This window comes from Bos taurus, chromosome 17 (assembly GCF_002263795.3).
Source record: "Bos taurus isolate L1 Dominette 01449 registration number 42190680 breed Hereford chromosome 17, ARS-UCD2.0, whole genome shotgun sequence".
In the NCBI taxonomy this organism is placed as follows: domain Eukaryota; kingdom Metazoa; phylum Chordata; class Mammalia; order Artiodactyla; family Bovidae; genus Bos; species Bos taurus.
In genome coordinates this window covers 44,651,964-44,668,057 of record NC_037344.1, presented here as the reverse complement: position 1 = coordinate 44,668,057, position 16,094 = coordinate 44,651,964, and the positions used below count along the sequence as shown (strand labels likewise).

At 59.3% G+C, this 16,094-nt stretch overlaps 1 protein-coding gene across 22 annotated transcripts in view; it reads left to right on the top strand.

The window, feature by feature from the left end:
- Positions 1-16,094, top strand: part of FBRSL1 (fibrosin like 1) — an 84,362-nt gene that overhangs the window by 38,689 nt on the left and 29,579 nt on the right. For all 22 annotated transcript variants that reach the window (XM_024977639.2, XM_059876299.1, XM_024977643.2 and 19 more), the window contains one exon: positions 13,064-13,093. In XM_024977639.2, coding sequence (XP_024833407.1) covers positions 13,064-13,093 — 30 coding nt within the window. The remainder of the gene's footprint in view (positions 1-13,063; positions 13,094-16,094) is intronic.

Here is a 16,094-nt window from a genome sequence, read left to right as displayed (position 1 = left end):
AGAAGACCTCCCAACCCCGTCCTGACACAGGGCTGGGGAGCAGCCGGGCAAAGGCCCTGCGGTGGGAGGAGGTACCACCGTCAGGAACAGCAGGAGGGCGGGCTGGGATGTGAGGCTCTAACTGTGGGTTCCAAGCAGAGCCGCGGTGGGATTGGGAGAAGGGAGCGCCCGCCTGCACCCCAGCCAGGCAGCCTGGAGGTGGCAGGAGGCAGCTTCCACACCAGGTGCGAAGGGCCCAGGGTGCTCACCGGAGTCGGGTGGGGCCCCACCTGCCAAACTGCCAGGGTAGCCCCGCCCACACACATACAAACACACGAGGCATAATTAGCTGATTGACTTGATTGCCTTCAGGAGATTTCTGGAAATTTGGCTTGTTGGTTGGGCTGCTGACAGCTAATTTCCCAGAGAACCTGCTAATCTCCCATTACCTCCCCTGCAGCACCTCCCATCCCCCGTCTCAGGCAGGCACACTCTGGGCTCCTGGCACAGTTGAGTTTCATCTTTTCTCAGGGCCACGAGAGCCTAATGCAGCCTAGCACACCCCTGGCCAGTCCCTTCCCCTGGGAGCCTGGGCAGTTGGACAGAGTGGAAGCTAGCTGCTGGCGTGGCCCAGGCAAAGCTGACATGAGGGCTGGCGGGGCCCAGGCTGCTGCTGTGCCAGACAAGCAGTTGCTGAGGAAGTCTAGGAGGGGTGGGCGCTCATTTCAGAAACACGTAGACATCTGGGGGGCGGGGTCGTGAAAGGCTCTTGACGTCTGGAGCTTGATACCAGCTCATGGTCAGCGGCCTCTGTTCCCACGACATGGGGCCTGCCTCCACGGGCTGGTTGGGCTTCCTTACAGCATGGCGGCGGGTTACCAGGGTCCCGAGAGCCAGGAGGAAGCAGTAGCAGTGGTGTGGCATGGCTTCCTGGTGCTCTGTTACCACAGCCTCCCCACCTCTGTTCATGGGGAGAGGCTGTGGACGCCTCCTGTCTGTAGGAGGTGTGTCAGCAACTCGTGAGAGGGGTATGGGTGCATGGCAGCCTGAGGTACAGGCCGCCACCCGGAGCCCCTGCCGGTCCTGACAGGGCCTGTCACACTCGGTGGGCACAGCAGCTGCTACTGGGGAAGACAAGCATGCACATGTGTGTGTAACAGCTTGCAGCAGCCCACACACATCTGCCGAGCACCTGCGGTGGCCAGGCCCTGTCCAGTGTGGTGATGGATGAGGCCAGTCAAGCTCTCACCACAACAGCAGGGCTGTGTGTCTCATGGGCTCTGAGTGCCCGTGTGTGTTGACACGCGTGTGCATGCACTGGAAATGGTAGCTGTGGCTCTTGGATCTGGTTTCTTACCCAGCCACCCTCACCCACTGGCAGAAGGGGCACAGTCTTGCCTTCTGGGAACCGAGGCGCTGGGGCTCGGGAGGGCAGGCAGGGAGACTCCTGGGGATGGGGTACCTGGTCGGCCGCATGTGGGTCACTTGCCAGCTTTGCTCCATGAGCCAGGGGCAATTGTGGTTGAAGAGGAGGCACAGCACGTGGGGGACTCGGCTCTAGTGAGCGTCCAAGGGCAGGAAGGCTGGTGGACATGTGCCCGGGGGGCCCCTGAGCCACCTTGAGACCTGCCTGCCCCATGCCCACCCAGGAGCAGTTCAGCCCCCCTGACAGCAGAGCTTGCTCTGGCCAGCGCGGGCCTCCCCTAACCCACCCCGCACACAGCCATGTAGTGCAGGCTCCGTCTTTACGAGGCAGGTTTATGACATCCATTACCCTGCTCCTTGGGCCACTTCCGAGCAGCCGTAATTTGTACAAAAGCAATAAAAGCCCGTCAGGCTCTCCCCAGAGTTGGGAGCTGAATGCTCCTCTCGCCTCTGAGCACAGGACAGCCCTTCAGCCGCTGCTGGGAAGTGGCTGCTGCTCAGAGGCCACCAGGGATGGCTGGAGTGGGGTGGGCAGTGTCCTCACCTGTGGTGCATCCCCAGCCCGTGTCTGGCCTGCCTCTTGTCAGAGGAGCCACTGTCCACACACCCACCCATCTGTCTAGTCCTGTGGCAGCAGAAAGAGTGTGGCCTTGGGGGCCTCTGTTCAGCTTCCTGTGGGCAGGCTCTGCGCAGTGGGGGGCTCTCCAGGCAACTGGGCAGCAGGTTCTTCCTAAAGGGAGAATAAGATAAATAGACCTGCAAGGAGATCAAAGCAGTCAGTCCCAAAGGAAATCAACCCCGAATCTTCATTGGGAAGGACAGATGCTCAAGCTGAAGTGCCAATACTTTGGCCACCTGATGTGAAGAGCCGACTCATTGGAAAAGACCCTAATGCTGGAAAAGATGGAGGGCAGGAGAAGGGGTCAACAGAGGATGAGATGGTTAGATAACATCACCAACCCAGTGGACATGAATTTGAGCAAACGTGGGGAGATAGTGGAAGACAGGGAAGCCTAGTGTAATGCAGTCCATGACGTAGCAGAGTCAGACACGACTTAGTGACTGAACAGAAGGTGAGCAGGTGGCCTGCACAGTGCTGTAAGACGGTGGTGGTGCAGGCAGAGGGGTGCTGGTAGGGAGGGATGGGTGCTAGATTTAGTGAGGTGCTGGTAAAGAGGCAGAAGAAGAACTCAAGGACTTGGGACTTGATATGAGCGGTTCCGAGTGGTGCTGCAGGTGTCTGACAGCTCTGCCTGCTGGGGCTGTCATGTATGCATGCTCTGGGCCCCTATGTGGCCATCCTGTGCAGGCAACTGGGTCCTTGGCACTTCCTCTGCTGTCCCACAGAGGTCAGCCTGGCCAGGGCGGGGTGAGCACCAGGCAGGCCAGGGCAGCACGCCATCCCCCTCAGGGCTCTAGCATCTGAATTCCAGGGGTCCTGAGGACCCACCTTCCTGGCCAGGAAACTTCTGGTGGCTACCTTATGTCCTGCTGGACGCTAGGGTGGGAGAAAGATGCGTCCTGTGCTCCCTGGGGGTCCCCGACCTGCTCCTGTGTTCCGCTTTCCCTCTCATGAGATAGCACCCCAGCATGTGCTGGGGGGAGGCCATCCAAGTACCCACACATGTCACAGGTTGGGCTGGCGCAGACCTGGACAGCCACTTGCCCCTGTGAGCCCTGGGCACCCCGCCGCTTGGACTCCGGGCGCTTGTCCCAGCAGGCTGGCTCAGCCCTCTGGGTTAGTGAATTTTCTGACTCCTGACTCTGCTCTATCAGGAACACACCAAAGCCTCCGAAGGTCATGTGTGGCCCCCAGGTGTCACATGAGCAGGGGAGGGGCAGGGATGGCGGAGCCAGAGGCACTAGCTAGCCCCTGCCCACTGGGCAGCTGCACCACAGGTCCAAGGCTCTGCAAAGCCCCAGGGGCTGAGGAGCCCACTGGGCAGGGCTGAGCAGCATCTTGGGTCAGGAAAGGAGGGGAAGCCGTCACTGGGTGCCACCCAGTTCCCCAGTCGTCTGATCTGTAAGAGGGAGGAGCCACGGTACCCAACCCACAGGGCTGTGGGGAGAATAAACGAGCCTGCCAGGCTCCCACTGTTACTCTCTGTGCTGTGGGGCAGGCCAGTGTCACACTCCACGTGTCTGTCCAGGGCGTCACTGAGGCCTGCGGCCTCTGTTCCACTGGGGGCACAGCAGAGCAAGTCCTGGGGTCCCTGCTCTGATGGGGAGTTGGTGGATGCAGTGGGTGCTTCTCAAGAGTGCTGGGCACTGCCGGGGTTTCTGGGGACAGCTGTGCCAGCCGTCAGGGGCAGCAGGGAAGTCAGGCCAAGGGCAAATGCGTGGTGGGGTGCAGGCATGCCAGGGCCCCGAGAGGAAGAGGGGAGGGGCCTGCCAACCCACAGCTTCAGCAGGCTGGTCCCAGCCACCCAAGCCATCTGACGTTGGCACTCCTCTGGGCGAGGCACCCCATGAGAGCTTTGGAGAGCAGTCAGCCAGGCAGACTGGAGCTGGGAGGCCCTCTGCTCAAGCTGGGGGCCTGAAGCTTCAGGCTGGGTTAACCATCGGTTGTTAAGTGACCAATTGCACTGACTTAGTTACTTAGGACACCTGCATTCATCCTAACAGTTTCTGAGGGCCGAGCATTCAGGAGTGTGTGGCTCTGGAATTCTCTAGAGGACAGCTTGTTAGGGAGTGAGAGGCCAAGCTGTGGACAGCAGGGTCGCTCTACAGTGAACTCTGAGAGAGCTTGTGGGGGCCACCACAGCCCCCTTACCCGTGCTGGATCTTCGCCAGCTTCCTCCCCGACCAGTCACGAGACAGCTTCTGCCCCTGGACTCATCTCTCCCACCCCTACCTCGGCTGTTGCCACCCTCCAGGGCAGCTGTAGCGGTGGAGGGGTATGGGGGGGTGGGGATGGGTACATTCCTCTCCTGGCCCAGCCTGGGGTGCAGGCAGATCCCAGCCCCTCAGATTAGCACAGAGCAGTTCAGGTCTCCTGGAGGCCCCAGCTGCCCTTGCCCCTTCAGATAGCATGACCTGAAGGATTCCAGTCCAGTCAGGGCCTGTCCCAGGAGGCTGGACACAGACGCTCTGGGCAAGCCTGCGGGACCCCTCAAGGCTGTGGCCACATGTGTCAGGAACCATGGCTGGAGGGACAGTCATTCTGGGGAGCGGGTGGGTGACGGGCCTGGCCAGGCCGCTGGGAGCTGAAATTCAATTATGCAGAACAGGCGGGGCTGCTGGGACCCAGAAGGTTAGGGATTCATGTTAACACCGTTCTGGTTAAGACTTTTTCTGTTGATAAATAATTCATAAGGCAGTTAGTGCTTTGAGTCTGACAACAGGAGAATATATTAATACAGTCGACTCCAGAAAGGTCAGCGGCGGGCGGCAGGGCTGGGGGCCATCTTTTATTCATTCCTGACAGGGGCTCATTCATTATTCCAGCCCAGCGAGGGCTGATCGAGCAAAGGGAAAGCCGGCTTGGTGTGACACAGTGTCCGCGGTGTGCGGGAAGGACTGGACCCAGGCCCTGGAAAGGCCCCTGAGGTGGAGCCCAGGGCTGCGGGGTCTTCTGAGGGATGCCATCTGTCCCCCTCCAGCTCGGGCGGGGCTGGGAGTGGTTGGAAAGTAAGTCCTAAAGTGGCGACTATTGGCTGTCCCCAAGTCTTTGTGGCCCCCTCACTGTGGGTCACCTGCCACTCCAGGACCCAAGGTCAGAGGATTGAAGAGAACCCAGAGATGCCCGCTCTCATAGGTGCCATGGAGGGAGGGGCCGATGGGCAAGAAGGGAAGCGGGTGCATGAAGGGGATGACAGAGGAGGGGAGAGGATGTAGAGGGGCCCCCTGAGGCTCAGGGTCCAGGAGTGCCATCTGAGGGGAGGCCCGTCCTCTCGGGCTACCTAGGGGATGGGCGTTTCTCAGGGAAACAGCACGCACTGGACCCTGCCCATCATGTGAGTGTTTGTGTGTCGGTGAGTGTGTGTATATGGCACTGAGTGCGCATGTGCTTGCATGCAGGTGTAATTACAGTGTGGCCGGCCAGTTGTGGGAGCAGGTTGTGACCCTTGAGGCCTGTGGAGATTTGGATACACGTTTGCCCTAGGAATGAGGCGGATGTCGGCCGCAGCACTGAGCAGTCATGGGAAAGAAGTTTATGGGGCAAAATGACTCATTCACGCTGTGAGTGCCAGGCCCAGGTTCCAGCGTGGGTCCTCGGAGCAGAGGCTGTGGGGTGCTCCCAGCACATGCTCTTGGCAAAGTCACCCACAGGACCATGCCCCAGTTCTCCTTGTAGTCTGTGGGAACTGCACCCAGAGAAAATGAAACATAACTTTGTGTTTTTCATAGCAGTTACAGTCAAGGCTCCAGTGATTAGTAGGTTTTCAGCTTCAGGAACTTTGTCTGACAGAACATTCCAGAACTGTGTGAGATACGAGGCAGTGTTGTGGGGCTGGCCCCCACCACAGGCAGCAACCCCACTCTATGTGACACCCAAAGCCCCCTCTGGGTTCCATCCCCTGGAGGCCCCATGAGGGGAGGAGGAGAGTGGGACTGGTCAGTGGTCAGAGCAGAATCATCCATGTGTTCCTTCCTTCATTCATTCCCTGCCTCCACTGTCCAGGGTCTGTATGTACCCACCTGAGTCATTCATTCATTCATTCCCTGCTCCCAGTGTCTGGAGTCTGTGTGTACCCGCCTTAGTCATTAATTCAGTTGCTTACTCCCAACCTGCTCTGGACTGCAGGAATGAGATCTTTGTTCTAAGGGAACTTGGGTTTCAGTAGAAGGAGGCTGATGTTAAATAAATTAGCAACTAGTTTGAAGATTGGCTGCAGGGTGAGGTCCGGACTCTGGACTAGCGCTGTGTGGGGTGCTGCTCCACACAGAGCTCAGGGAAGGGCGAGGAAGGCAGCCTGGCAGGGGTAGGGGGTGTGGCCGCCGGTGGGTCACGACGGCCAGGCGTGACAAAGCCCAGAGTTGTATTCCAGGTTGGGGGGATTGGCTTTTTCTGTGCCGGCCTCCCCTCTCACCAGGCACCAGCTACACTCAGACTCTGCCCTCTGAGGACAGGCCACACACTGGCCACTCAGCATCCTAGGCTCAGGGCCTGAGATGTTTCCAGGCTTCCACCAAGCCTTGTACTGTCTCCATGGGCTTCCCTCCGAGGCTGTTGTCAGCCACATGAGAACATGCAGGAAGAGACCCTGGAGGCAGGAGCAGGGTCACCAGCCTCTTGTCCCTCAGGCCCTATGAAACCCACTGCCCTGGTGGCCATCTCTTCTCAGCCAGGCTTGGTGGCCTCTGGGGCCCCAGAACTCTGCTACTGCCCTCCATGAGCTCCGAATCGGCCGAGGCACAGCTGGATGGATGGGTTAGTGGGGCTTGCTGTCCTGGCCCCGAGGGGCCGTGGGGCAGGCAGATGGGCAGGCAGTATGGAAGGGGCACCTGCCCTGGGCAGACTTGGGCCCCTCTGTCCTCGCTGCCCCTACCTGTGACGGATGGCATATCCCCCCCAGTGCATCCCTGCTCGGTAGCCTCCTCCCCACCTTCTCTGCTCACAGAGGAAGCTGCGCCCTGGCCATTAGGATGCAGTAACTTAATTGCTCATTAATTGGGTAATTAGTGCTTTGTTTTGCTTTGAAGCCTAAACAGTCATAAAAAGTGAATTAGCTGAGTAAATAAGAATAGAGTTTTCAGGATCCACTATCCAGATCTCCTGTCTAATTAGGAGTTCCTGGGTTGAGGTGGCCAGGGGCAGGACAGGGATCTCTGTCTAGTCTCAGCTGCCACGAGTGAGTCACTGGCATGGGGCCCTGACCACATGGGCCAGGTTAAGACCATGGCTTTAGGAGCCTGCTCACCCACCCTCCATCCATGCCCTGGGAGGGCTTCCAGGCACCCTGCCTCAGTTTCCCCATCCGTAAGCAGGTGGATCTGTGGTGGGGACTTGAGAAGTGTGGAGAAGCAACCCCAGTGAGCATCAACCCAAGCCCTGTTGTCTTCTAGGCCCCTACCTTTCTCCTGCCCCCACTCCTGCCAACCTCATAGCCCCAGGGCTCGCCTGTGGGAGGATGGATAGTGGCACAAGGCCTTTTGGGGCTTGGACTCAGCTTGGGCCCCTGCTCACTGGCCACGTGGCCGGAAGTAAATCCCTTTACCCTTTGAGCCTCTGCCTTCTCATCTCATGAAGTGGGCCTATACCACAGAGGGCATGGGTGGCTGCAGCCTTCTCCAGCCGTGTGCCTGACTCCCGCCGCTGTACCGCCCCGCATTTCAGACCTGGCCACCCGACGACCACGGCTGCCCTGGTCCATAGATGGGATAACGAAGGCCCCAGCACTGCCCTGGCCACCCCCACTCCCGAGAGCCCCCAGGGTCTCCTTCTGACAGGGCCGGGGAGCCTGGCTGAAACCCTCAGCTGCAGTGCTCACTCCTAAGGTGGAGGTGAGCATACAGGATGAACAGCAGCCTTGCAGCCCACTCTGGGTGGTAACCAGACAGCGCAGCCTCCGCCCAGGCTGCTGCCCACCTGGGGTTCACGCTCCTCATCTGGCTCTGTATTTTCGCTGAATCGCTTAGCTGGAATGTGTTCTGCTTCCCCGCGGAGCGTTTGCAACAAAAATGAAGGTGACACCTCCACCTTTATCAGTGGAGAAGGATGGATTTCCACTCAGGGTGGGTGTGGCGTTCCTCTGCTCCCTAGAGGGTGAGGGCCTGCTCTTCTCTCCCAGTTCTTCCAAGGCAGCTCCAGCAAGCAGGATGTTTAAGAAGCTGGGGCTGATGTGCAGGGCCACAGGAGGCCGGGAGCCCTGAGGACAGATGTGTCCTGCCCACATGGATACTGCTCCTGGGCCCCACACACACGTGGCACCATGTGGCCCCACGGCAGGTCGTCTGACTCTTCAGGTGCCATGCATTCACTGGGGCATTTGGCAAGATACCCTCGGGTAGAGCGCCCACTGGACTGATGCCAGGTGCTCACGTCTGAGAAGCCTCAGAGCACGACTCCCCATGTCTCGGCACACACACGAGAACACACCCAGTGAGCACTGCCTGCACCAAGGACCGGTGTCACCTGAGCTTCCCCAGGTGTCCCCCAGCACACCTCCAGCCTCATGGCTGCGGCCCAGGGCAGGGGTCAACACCACTGTGCAGCGGCTCAGATCTTCCTCCCCTCATACCCGGGTGGGCTCAACAGAAGGTCCTGTTGCCTTCCACTCACACGCAGACCACAGATCCTGCCGACTTTCCCGGTTGGCAGCTGCTCAGGCCTTTGCAGGTGACCGTGCCCACGGCGAGCCCAGCCCAGGCTGAGGGGTGTGCGGCCCCCCTCTGCCCCCTAGCAGGTCTGCGGGCAGGGCCTCCGGGGCCTTTGCACAGCGTAGGCCCTGCTGCTGGGACAGGGACCCGGCCCACCTCCCCCTCCTCCCCAAGCACCAGGCCACACTGCCCCTCGGCCCTCTCTGACCTCTGGATGGAGGCTGGGTTAGGGGTGGTCTTAAACACCCTCCCCCCAGGGCAGACCCTCTGTCTCCATCGCACATGGAGGGACCCTACTTGTCCCCACAGGTGACTCTGGGCCAGCCCTGGATTCTAGAACGTCTGGTGGGAGCACAGGCTCAGCAGTGAGGTCTCCTTGCCCATGAATTTTTCATGCCTTTGTTTGAGGAGTGGGAGACCCGCAGCCTTCCTCGCGCTGCTGTGACACGGTAATTAACGTTCACGCTGAGAGAACAAGGCCAGTCTCTATGGCTGCTGAATGACCGTGTCAATTTGTGGAGGGTGATGATTTCTGGAAGGGACTCGGTGATGGAGGCTAAGCCCCGCAGACCTCCTGTGCGGTGCCCTAGGGGAGCAGTCACTGTCAGGTGAGGGAGTCTGTGTGCAGGCCCCGAGCAGGACTCGGGTGCCTCCAAGGGCTGGTCGGATAACATGAGGAAGGGGCTGGGGCAGACTGTGGTGATGGTGAAGGTGACAAGGGTGATGATGGAGATGATGGTGATGGTGAAAGCAACCGTGGCGATGGTGATGACACTGACAGGTGATGAAGGTGAAGTTCATTCAGTGACAACAAAGGAGATGATATGGCTGTGGCAGCAGCTCACAGTTAGAGAGCCCAGCCTGCCAGTCAGCTGCTGTTCTGAGCGCTCCAGTACAGTGACTTGTTGAACCCCAAGCCCACCCCACTGTGGAACCTCTCACCCCCTTCTCTACAGATGAGGAGACTGAGGCTCCAAGAAGTGAAATGAGTGGCCAACATGACTAAGTGGAGGAGTCAGGACAGAGCCCCAGGATCGGGCTCTAGAAGCCTCTGTGTGGCCATGTTCCTAGCATGTGACAAGGACCAGCACTCTGGCCCTCGACGTCAGGAGAGGCAGGGTGGGGGTCACAGTGGGGCCCCGCTAGCACTGGGCAGAGCTGTCATCTGAGCATGTGGCTCCCATTCTCAGTAAGAGGCAGGATTTCGTGAGGAGTCTCCAGACTTTTAAATGTTGGCAGCAATTCTTTTTTAAACATTAGGACAACGGAAGCCTCATCTAGCTTTTGGCTTCTTAAGCCTTGTCTCAAGGCCTGTCCACCCGTGGATGGGGATCAGGGAAGGCTGTCAGTTAAGCCTGGGGGCTACCACGTGTCCCTTGTTATATCACCTCCGTGAACATGGGCGACACACAACGACCTCAGACATCACAGGTCACATCTGTTCGCAGAGTGACGCGGTGGCCTGGGGCGTGGAGGAGCTGAGCTCGGCGGCTCTGTGATGCAGGACCCTGAGCTCACATGTGTCTGACCTACGCTGGGTGGTCATGAGCTCCCAGCAGGGCGCCTCCCCCCAGCCACTCTTTAGAGTCACCTGGGTCCCAGGCATTCGGGCTGACATAGCCTGAGGTCGCCAGGTGAGCTGAGGTGCACTCGGGACTAACCCTGGGCTGACTGACAGATGGGCAGAGGGGATGGCCCTGGACGAGTGGCCCTACTGCTTCGTTGTTTGCTGGCTTGACTAGGCTGGGAGGAACTGGTAGCCCAGTAGAGGGGTGTGGTTCCTGCTGAGTGGGATTGGAATTAGGGGCAAGCAGGGAAGGTTGGGGTTGACGTTGGGCTCTCATATGGGCCAAATAGGGCTCCCTGTCTAGCCACCAGCCATTATGGTGAGGAACACGAGCCAGCACTTCCAAGGCTGGGAGACACCTCCTAGAAACTCCCTAGGTTAGGGCCTTCAGCCATTCCAAAGGGGAGGGAAGCCCTCATTCTCATCCTTTTTGGAAGACAGCAGTAATTATATTGAGTGGTGGTGGTGATAGTGATGATGGTAACGGTGGTGGTGGTGAAATATAGCATTTCACTGTATATAGTAATGAGTATGTGCCCAGCCCTAGAGCTTTGTACATATTCACTCATATAAACCTTACAACAGTTCTGTAGGTGGGCCATTGACTGTTTTCCAGAAGCATACTTGAGGAACAGAGAGGTCATGGCACTTGCCCAAGGCTGCACAGCGGCGGTGGCAGCACAGCGTCAGAGCAGGCATCTGCCCCAGAGCCGTGTCTTGTGCTCCCTGCACACCCAACACTTGCCTAGGGTCTGTCGCCTTCTCTGTGGGCTCCCTGCCTGGGCCCCCACCCACCCCAGGGTGACAGTTTCCAGGGCCGCCCAGCCTAGCCCTGTGAAGGTCGCCTCGCTCAGGCAGCTCCCGCAAGACAGATGTGGCTCTCTTTCCCTCCTTGTCCTGATTAATTGCCTCATTCAATTCCGACTCTATTGCAGTTAAACATTAATTCAGTAGGACTTAATAATGTGAATTCATTTACGACGCAGCCTGTGCTGGCTGAAAACGGTGAGCTGTTTGGTTAATTACAGGCTCCATGCGCTCGCTGGCAGGCACCCTCACCCCCCTCCTCAATGTCACATCATTTAGCTGTCACCAGGGGCCTCTTCCAAAGGTGCAGGAGGGCTGTGAAACCGGGCCTGGGGCTGCTTCCCGGGGAGCCGAGGGACAGGTGTGCTGTGCCCGAGACCCAGCCTTCTGACGGCTTGATGGGATCACAGTTTCCACTTCAGGGGCTCCGTGCCACTAATTAGGCATAAAGAGGCCTGATTGGGGGTCTCCGGCAGCTCCGCTATTTCTGCAGGATCAGAGACATGCCAGCCCTTCTCCAGGCCCCGCTCCCCACAGGCCACGACCCCTTAGTCCCTTCACCCCTCTCTCCTGAAGTGCCAGTCACATGGTTGCACACTTAAGAGCACAGTCCGGGCTCTGCACGTGAAGCTCTGTGTGTTCAGGCTGCTCACCTTTCCAGCTTCACCCCACACACTCCCCTCCTCACCTTCCTGCTCTGCCTCCCAGGTGTCAGCCACCCCGCTAGAGCTGGTCAGCCCCGAGGGGCAGGGTCCTCTTGCCATGGTTGTCCAGCGAGGAAACTGGGCCCACAGCCCCTTCTGCCTTTTGTGAAGGGACCCCCCCACCCCCCAGAGGTCTCGGATCAGGCCCTGCAGGGTGCACATCAAAGCTGGGAGGCAGAGGGTACATGCAGCTGCTCTCAGCTTCAGGAAGATCCCCCCAAATACCAATCCCTGTTGCCACAGGTTCCAGGTTGGGGTTCCCACCATCCCCAGGGTCACTTTCCCACCGCGGTGAAGCCCAAGGCAGGCTGGCACAACTCTGTGAACTCTCACTGTACCACTCTAGCCCTTAGCCCAGGGCATGGAGGGTGTGTGCCCCGTTGCTGAGTGGGTCTGGGGTGGGCTCCCCCCCAGAAGCAGCATGTGTCTGGGGAACACCCCCACATGTCTGCCAGGGTCCCATCAGCCTCCTGTGAGTTCCAGGGAGATTTATTTTCAGCGGTATAATTCACTTGACACAAACATGTCACAATTACAGCTGCTGGGAAGAGCTTCTTTTTCCTTTATATTCTTTTAGGGGGAAAATTGCTGTGGTTTCTAGAGCAGCCTTTCTTTTTAGAGCTCTGTGCTTACTGGGAACTGAAAACAAAGATGTGTTTACACGATTGTCACAATCTTTCCTTAATCAGCTGCTCTCACATGTGTAGCGGTTTCTACTGGGGCGTCTGCAGGGGCTGGGCAGTGGGAGCTGGCGTCCCGGGCGCCCCCACCCTGCCCCCACCCTCCTGTTGCTCCGAGGCTGGGCTTTTGCGTCTCCCTCCGCTGAGCCCTGGTCCATGGGCCTCATAGCCACTCAGGAGCCCCTCTTATCTCACCGACCCCCACTGCCAGGGAGCTCAGCACCTGAGAGAGGACCAGAGGGGAGTGGGGTTTACTCCATGTGTTTCCTGGGGTTACCTGGTGGCTCTGGGCCAGCTTGGGCCTGGGGCAGTGGCTGGTCTGTGTCTCCCCGGTCACGTGTCCTCCTTTGTCTCACCTCTGCCTCGCCTACACCTGTGCCCTTCCCCCGCACCAGGGTCTCAATGGAGCTCTGACCCAGAGCTTGCCAGGGGCCCCCAGATCCCTCCCAGCTCCTGGTACCTGGGCCCCTGGCTGGGGCCACCCCCACCCCAGACCCAAGGCCCTGAGTCAGGGTGGGGGTCTGCCAGAGCCACCGCCTCTGGCCCTCCCTACCCCCAGCCCACATTTTCACCGTCTCACCCACTAGTGGCCAGCCTGCCTGCAGGACACTGACTCCCCTCTCTCTCTCCCTTTGCAGTGCGACAGCGAGAGCGACGGGGATGACAAGGTAAGCCACACCCCCACACACACTTCACCTGCCCGTCCTGCTGACCTGGCCTCCTGGCAGGCTGGGCCCCGGAGACCAGGCAGAAAGGTTGTGGTTCTCCTGTGGGGCGTGTGGGGGGTGGGGGTGGCCTCCCGGGTGTGGAGGTGCCAGCCTGTCCTGGCTGAGGATGCCAAGGACGTCATGCTGAGGTGCTGCTCAGGCTCCCTGGGACTGCAGGACCGTACCCCAGCTCCTGGCCTGTCTGCAGCTGTCAGTCCAGGGTTCCCTGGAATCGGGGCACCATGGGCAGAGCAGGGGCCACGCTCTGTTGGGCCAAGTGCAGCCCCCAGTGTTTCCAAGCTAGGGGTTGTAAACATCACCCCCAAACAGACACTTCTGCTAATAGCAGCAGTGCCTGGTCCCTCACAATCCCCCCAGTCCCTGATTTTCAGGAACAGTGAAGTTTCCACTGTCTCAGGCTTTATGAAGTTAGCACAGGGACAGCGAGGGGCCCTCCCACAGTGCCTGGCCCTCACTCAAAGCACTGTGGGGCAGGACCTGCCACTACCCGATGCAGATGTGGCGACTAAGGCACAGAGAGAGTAAGAAAGCTGCCCCAGGCCACACAGCTGGAACCCAGGCAGTCTGGCTGCACCATCTTTGGTGAACAAGTGAACAGCCCACCTGAAGAATCTTAGATGGTGAGACTGGCAGGAGGTGGCCGCACCGACGCAATGGAGCCCCTGGTCCTCGGGGTGGGGCCCGGGGGCTGGCGCTGAGCACCGTGGAGGACGAGTGTCCAGGCAGTGAGGGCAGTGCACATAAGGCACTTTGTGAGAGGCGGGCGGGAGGGCTGCTGAGCGCTGTTTGCGCAAGGTTTTGTGAACTGGAGCGTGGTTCCATCAGAGGGTCTGTGCGGTGTGTGGTCATCAGTGCTACCTCCCTGGTGTGTCCTGGCCTGCCTGGACTGGAGCTGTGGATGGACAGACGGCCAGCCCCTCTCCTGCAGGCTTCACGCTTTAGCACAGCTCAGCCTGTGAGCAGGTGAGCAAGCGTGGAAAGAATTCAAAAAGGCTGCCTGGCAGGGTGAGCAGGGTCAGGGCAGGCCTGTAGCGCACACCTGGGATCCAGATGACAAGTTTCATGGCAGGGGTACTGGTCTGGGCCGGGTGAGTGGTAGCAGTGGGAATCACATGGTGGATAGAGGAGGTGTGGGTGTGGCCACGGGGGAGGTCAAGGATGTGCTGTCCAAAGTGAGTTGGCCCAGATGCCCTGTGGGGTCGCTGTGGTCTAGACCATCCTAGGAAGGTGACGAGAGGGCAGGGCAGCTGGGAAGTGTCTCTGGTCCTGGGTGCCCTCCCCTCAGCTGTCCTGTGAGCAGACAGGGCATGGTGGGTGCCGGCGAGGTGAACCCCGGGCCAGGTGCCGCATTGCCACAGGCGCTGTCACTCCTGATGCCTTTAATGAATTAGATTATAGCACCTGGGAGAGGGCCATGCTGGCCCTCAGCATGTTGTCCTCAGCACCTCCTTTCATTTAAAACCAACATGCAGGAAAAGTGCTCTGAAGCCGAGGGCTGCTCTGAGGGAGGGTGTGGGAAGGGGGTTTCTGAGACCCTGAGGCTCCTGACTGCGCCTTCCAGAGCTGCCTGGTCAGCGCTGGCCCTGGCAGCATTCTCCCTCCACCCTTTGGTCCACCGTCCTGCAGGAGGCAGGACCCTGGGAGTGGAGACCAGGGGCTGGAAGGGCAGAGGCAGGGCCCAGCCGCACACAGTTTCTGCCCCGAGCACGCACACCGAGAACTGCATGGGGCCATCAGCTCCGAGCGTCAAGGCCGGCGGGCTGTGACCGAGAGTGCTTGGGGGACCGTGGCTTTGACTTCCTCTACAGTCACACCCACCCTCAAGCTGGCCCAGAAGCTCACTCTGGCCAAGTCTGGGGGTGGTCTGGAACCCGTGATTCTTTCTGGCGATTCCCTGTGCAGCCTGAGGGAAGAACTCCTCTCTGGGGGGTCTCTGAGAAGTCCATGGTCCGAGTCCCAGAGCCCTCTGCTGGGAGGAATTGGCTGGGTTCTGTGTTGGGGCCTCAGGGGCTCCTGAGGAGGAAGGGCTGAGTCCAGCCTTCCTCACGCTGACTGGGCCGGGGCCACAGTGGCGGGCCCTGAGTGGGCTGCATGGGTGATGTGGGGACACACCCAGTCCCTAGTGCGACAGCCCATGGCTCCGTTGCAGGGCTGGCCAAGGTCAGGAGGGAGAGAGAAGCCGTCCACTCTCCATGCCCCCGTGTCCCCACCTGCTCCATGACTGATGGGGGCTACAGTGAGCGAGTTAGCACAGAGTGAGTAAGCCTGTCTGCTGCTGTTTGTTTGTAAGGAGACACGTCCGCAGAAGTGGACAGAGCCAAGTCATGCTTTAGAAAGCCCCTTGGCTGGTAAGCCAGGGAAAGGTACAGGTTTCCTCCCAGGTCACCCAAGTTTGCCTTCTCCATGAGCGTGTGGGTCTCCTGTGACACTTGAGTGTGTCCCTGGGAAGCTTGAGTTGGAGGCCAGAGGCCAGGGCTGAGATTCCATGCAGCTGACAGTGGTGCCACTCAGCCTAGGCCGGAGGGGTCCTGGACAGAGCCCCATGAGCTGCCTGATGGAGGGGAGGTCGTGGGGCTTCGCAGAGCAGTCACCTAGGACAGGGGCTCACTTTAGGGCCCAGAGTATTCACCAACCACCATGGCTGAATCTTGGTATTTCTGCCGCTGGGACAGGGATGTGCATGGTCAGAACTGACTGGGCCCCGGATCAGTTAGGAAACGCAGTTTACTTCTGTAATGGAAACTGGACTTAACAGTGGCTTAGTAGTTTCTTTTTCTCACCTAAAGGCCTGGATGTCGGCCTTCTAGGTTGGCATGGCCTGTCTGCGGTCATCAGGTTCCTCTTTCTGCTTGGCATTCTTGGCAAATGGCTTCTTCCTCATGAAAGTGTTAGTCGATCAGCCATGTCCAACTCTTGGTGACCCCATGGACTGTAGCCCACC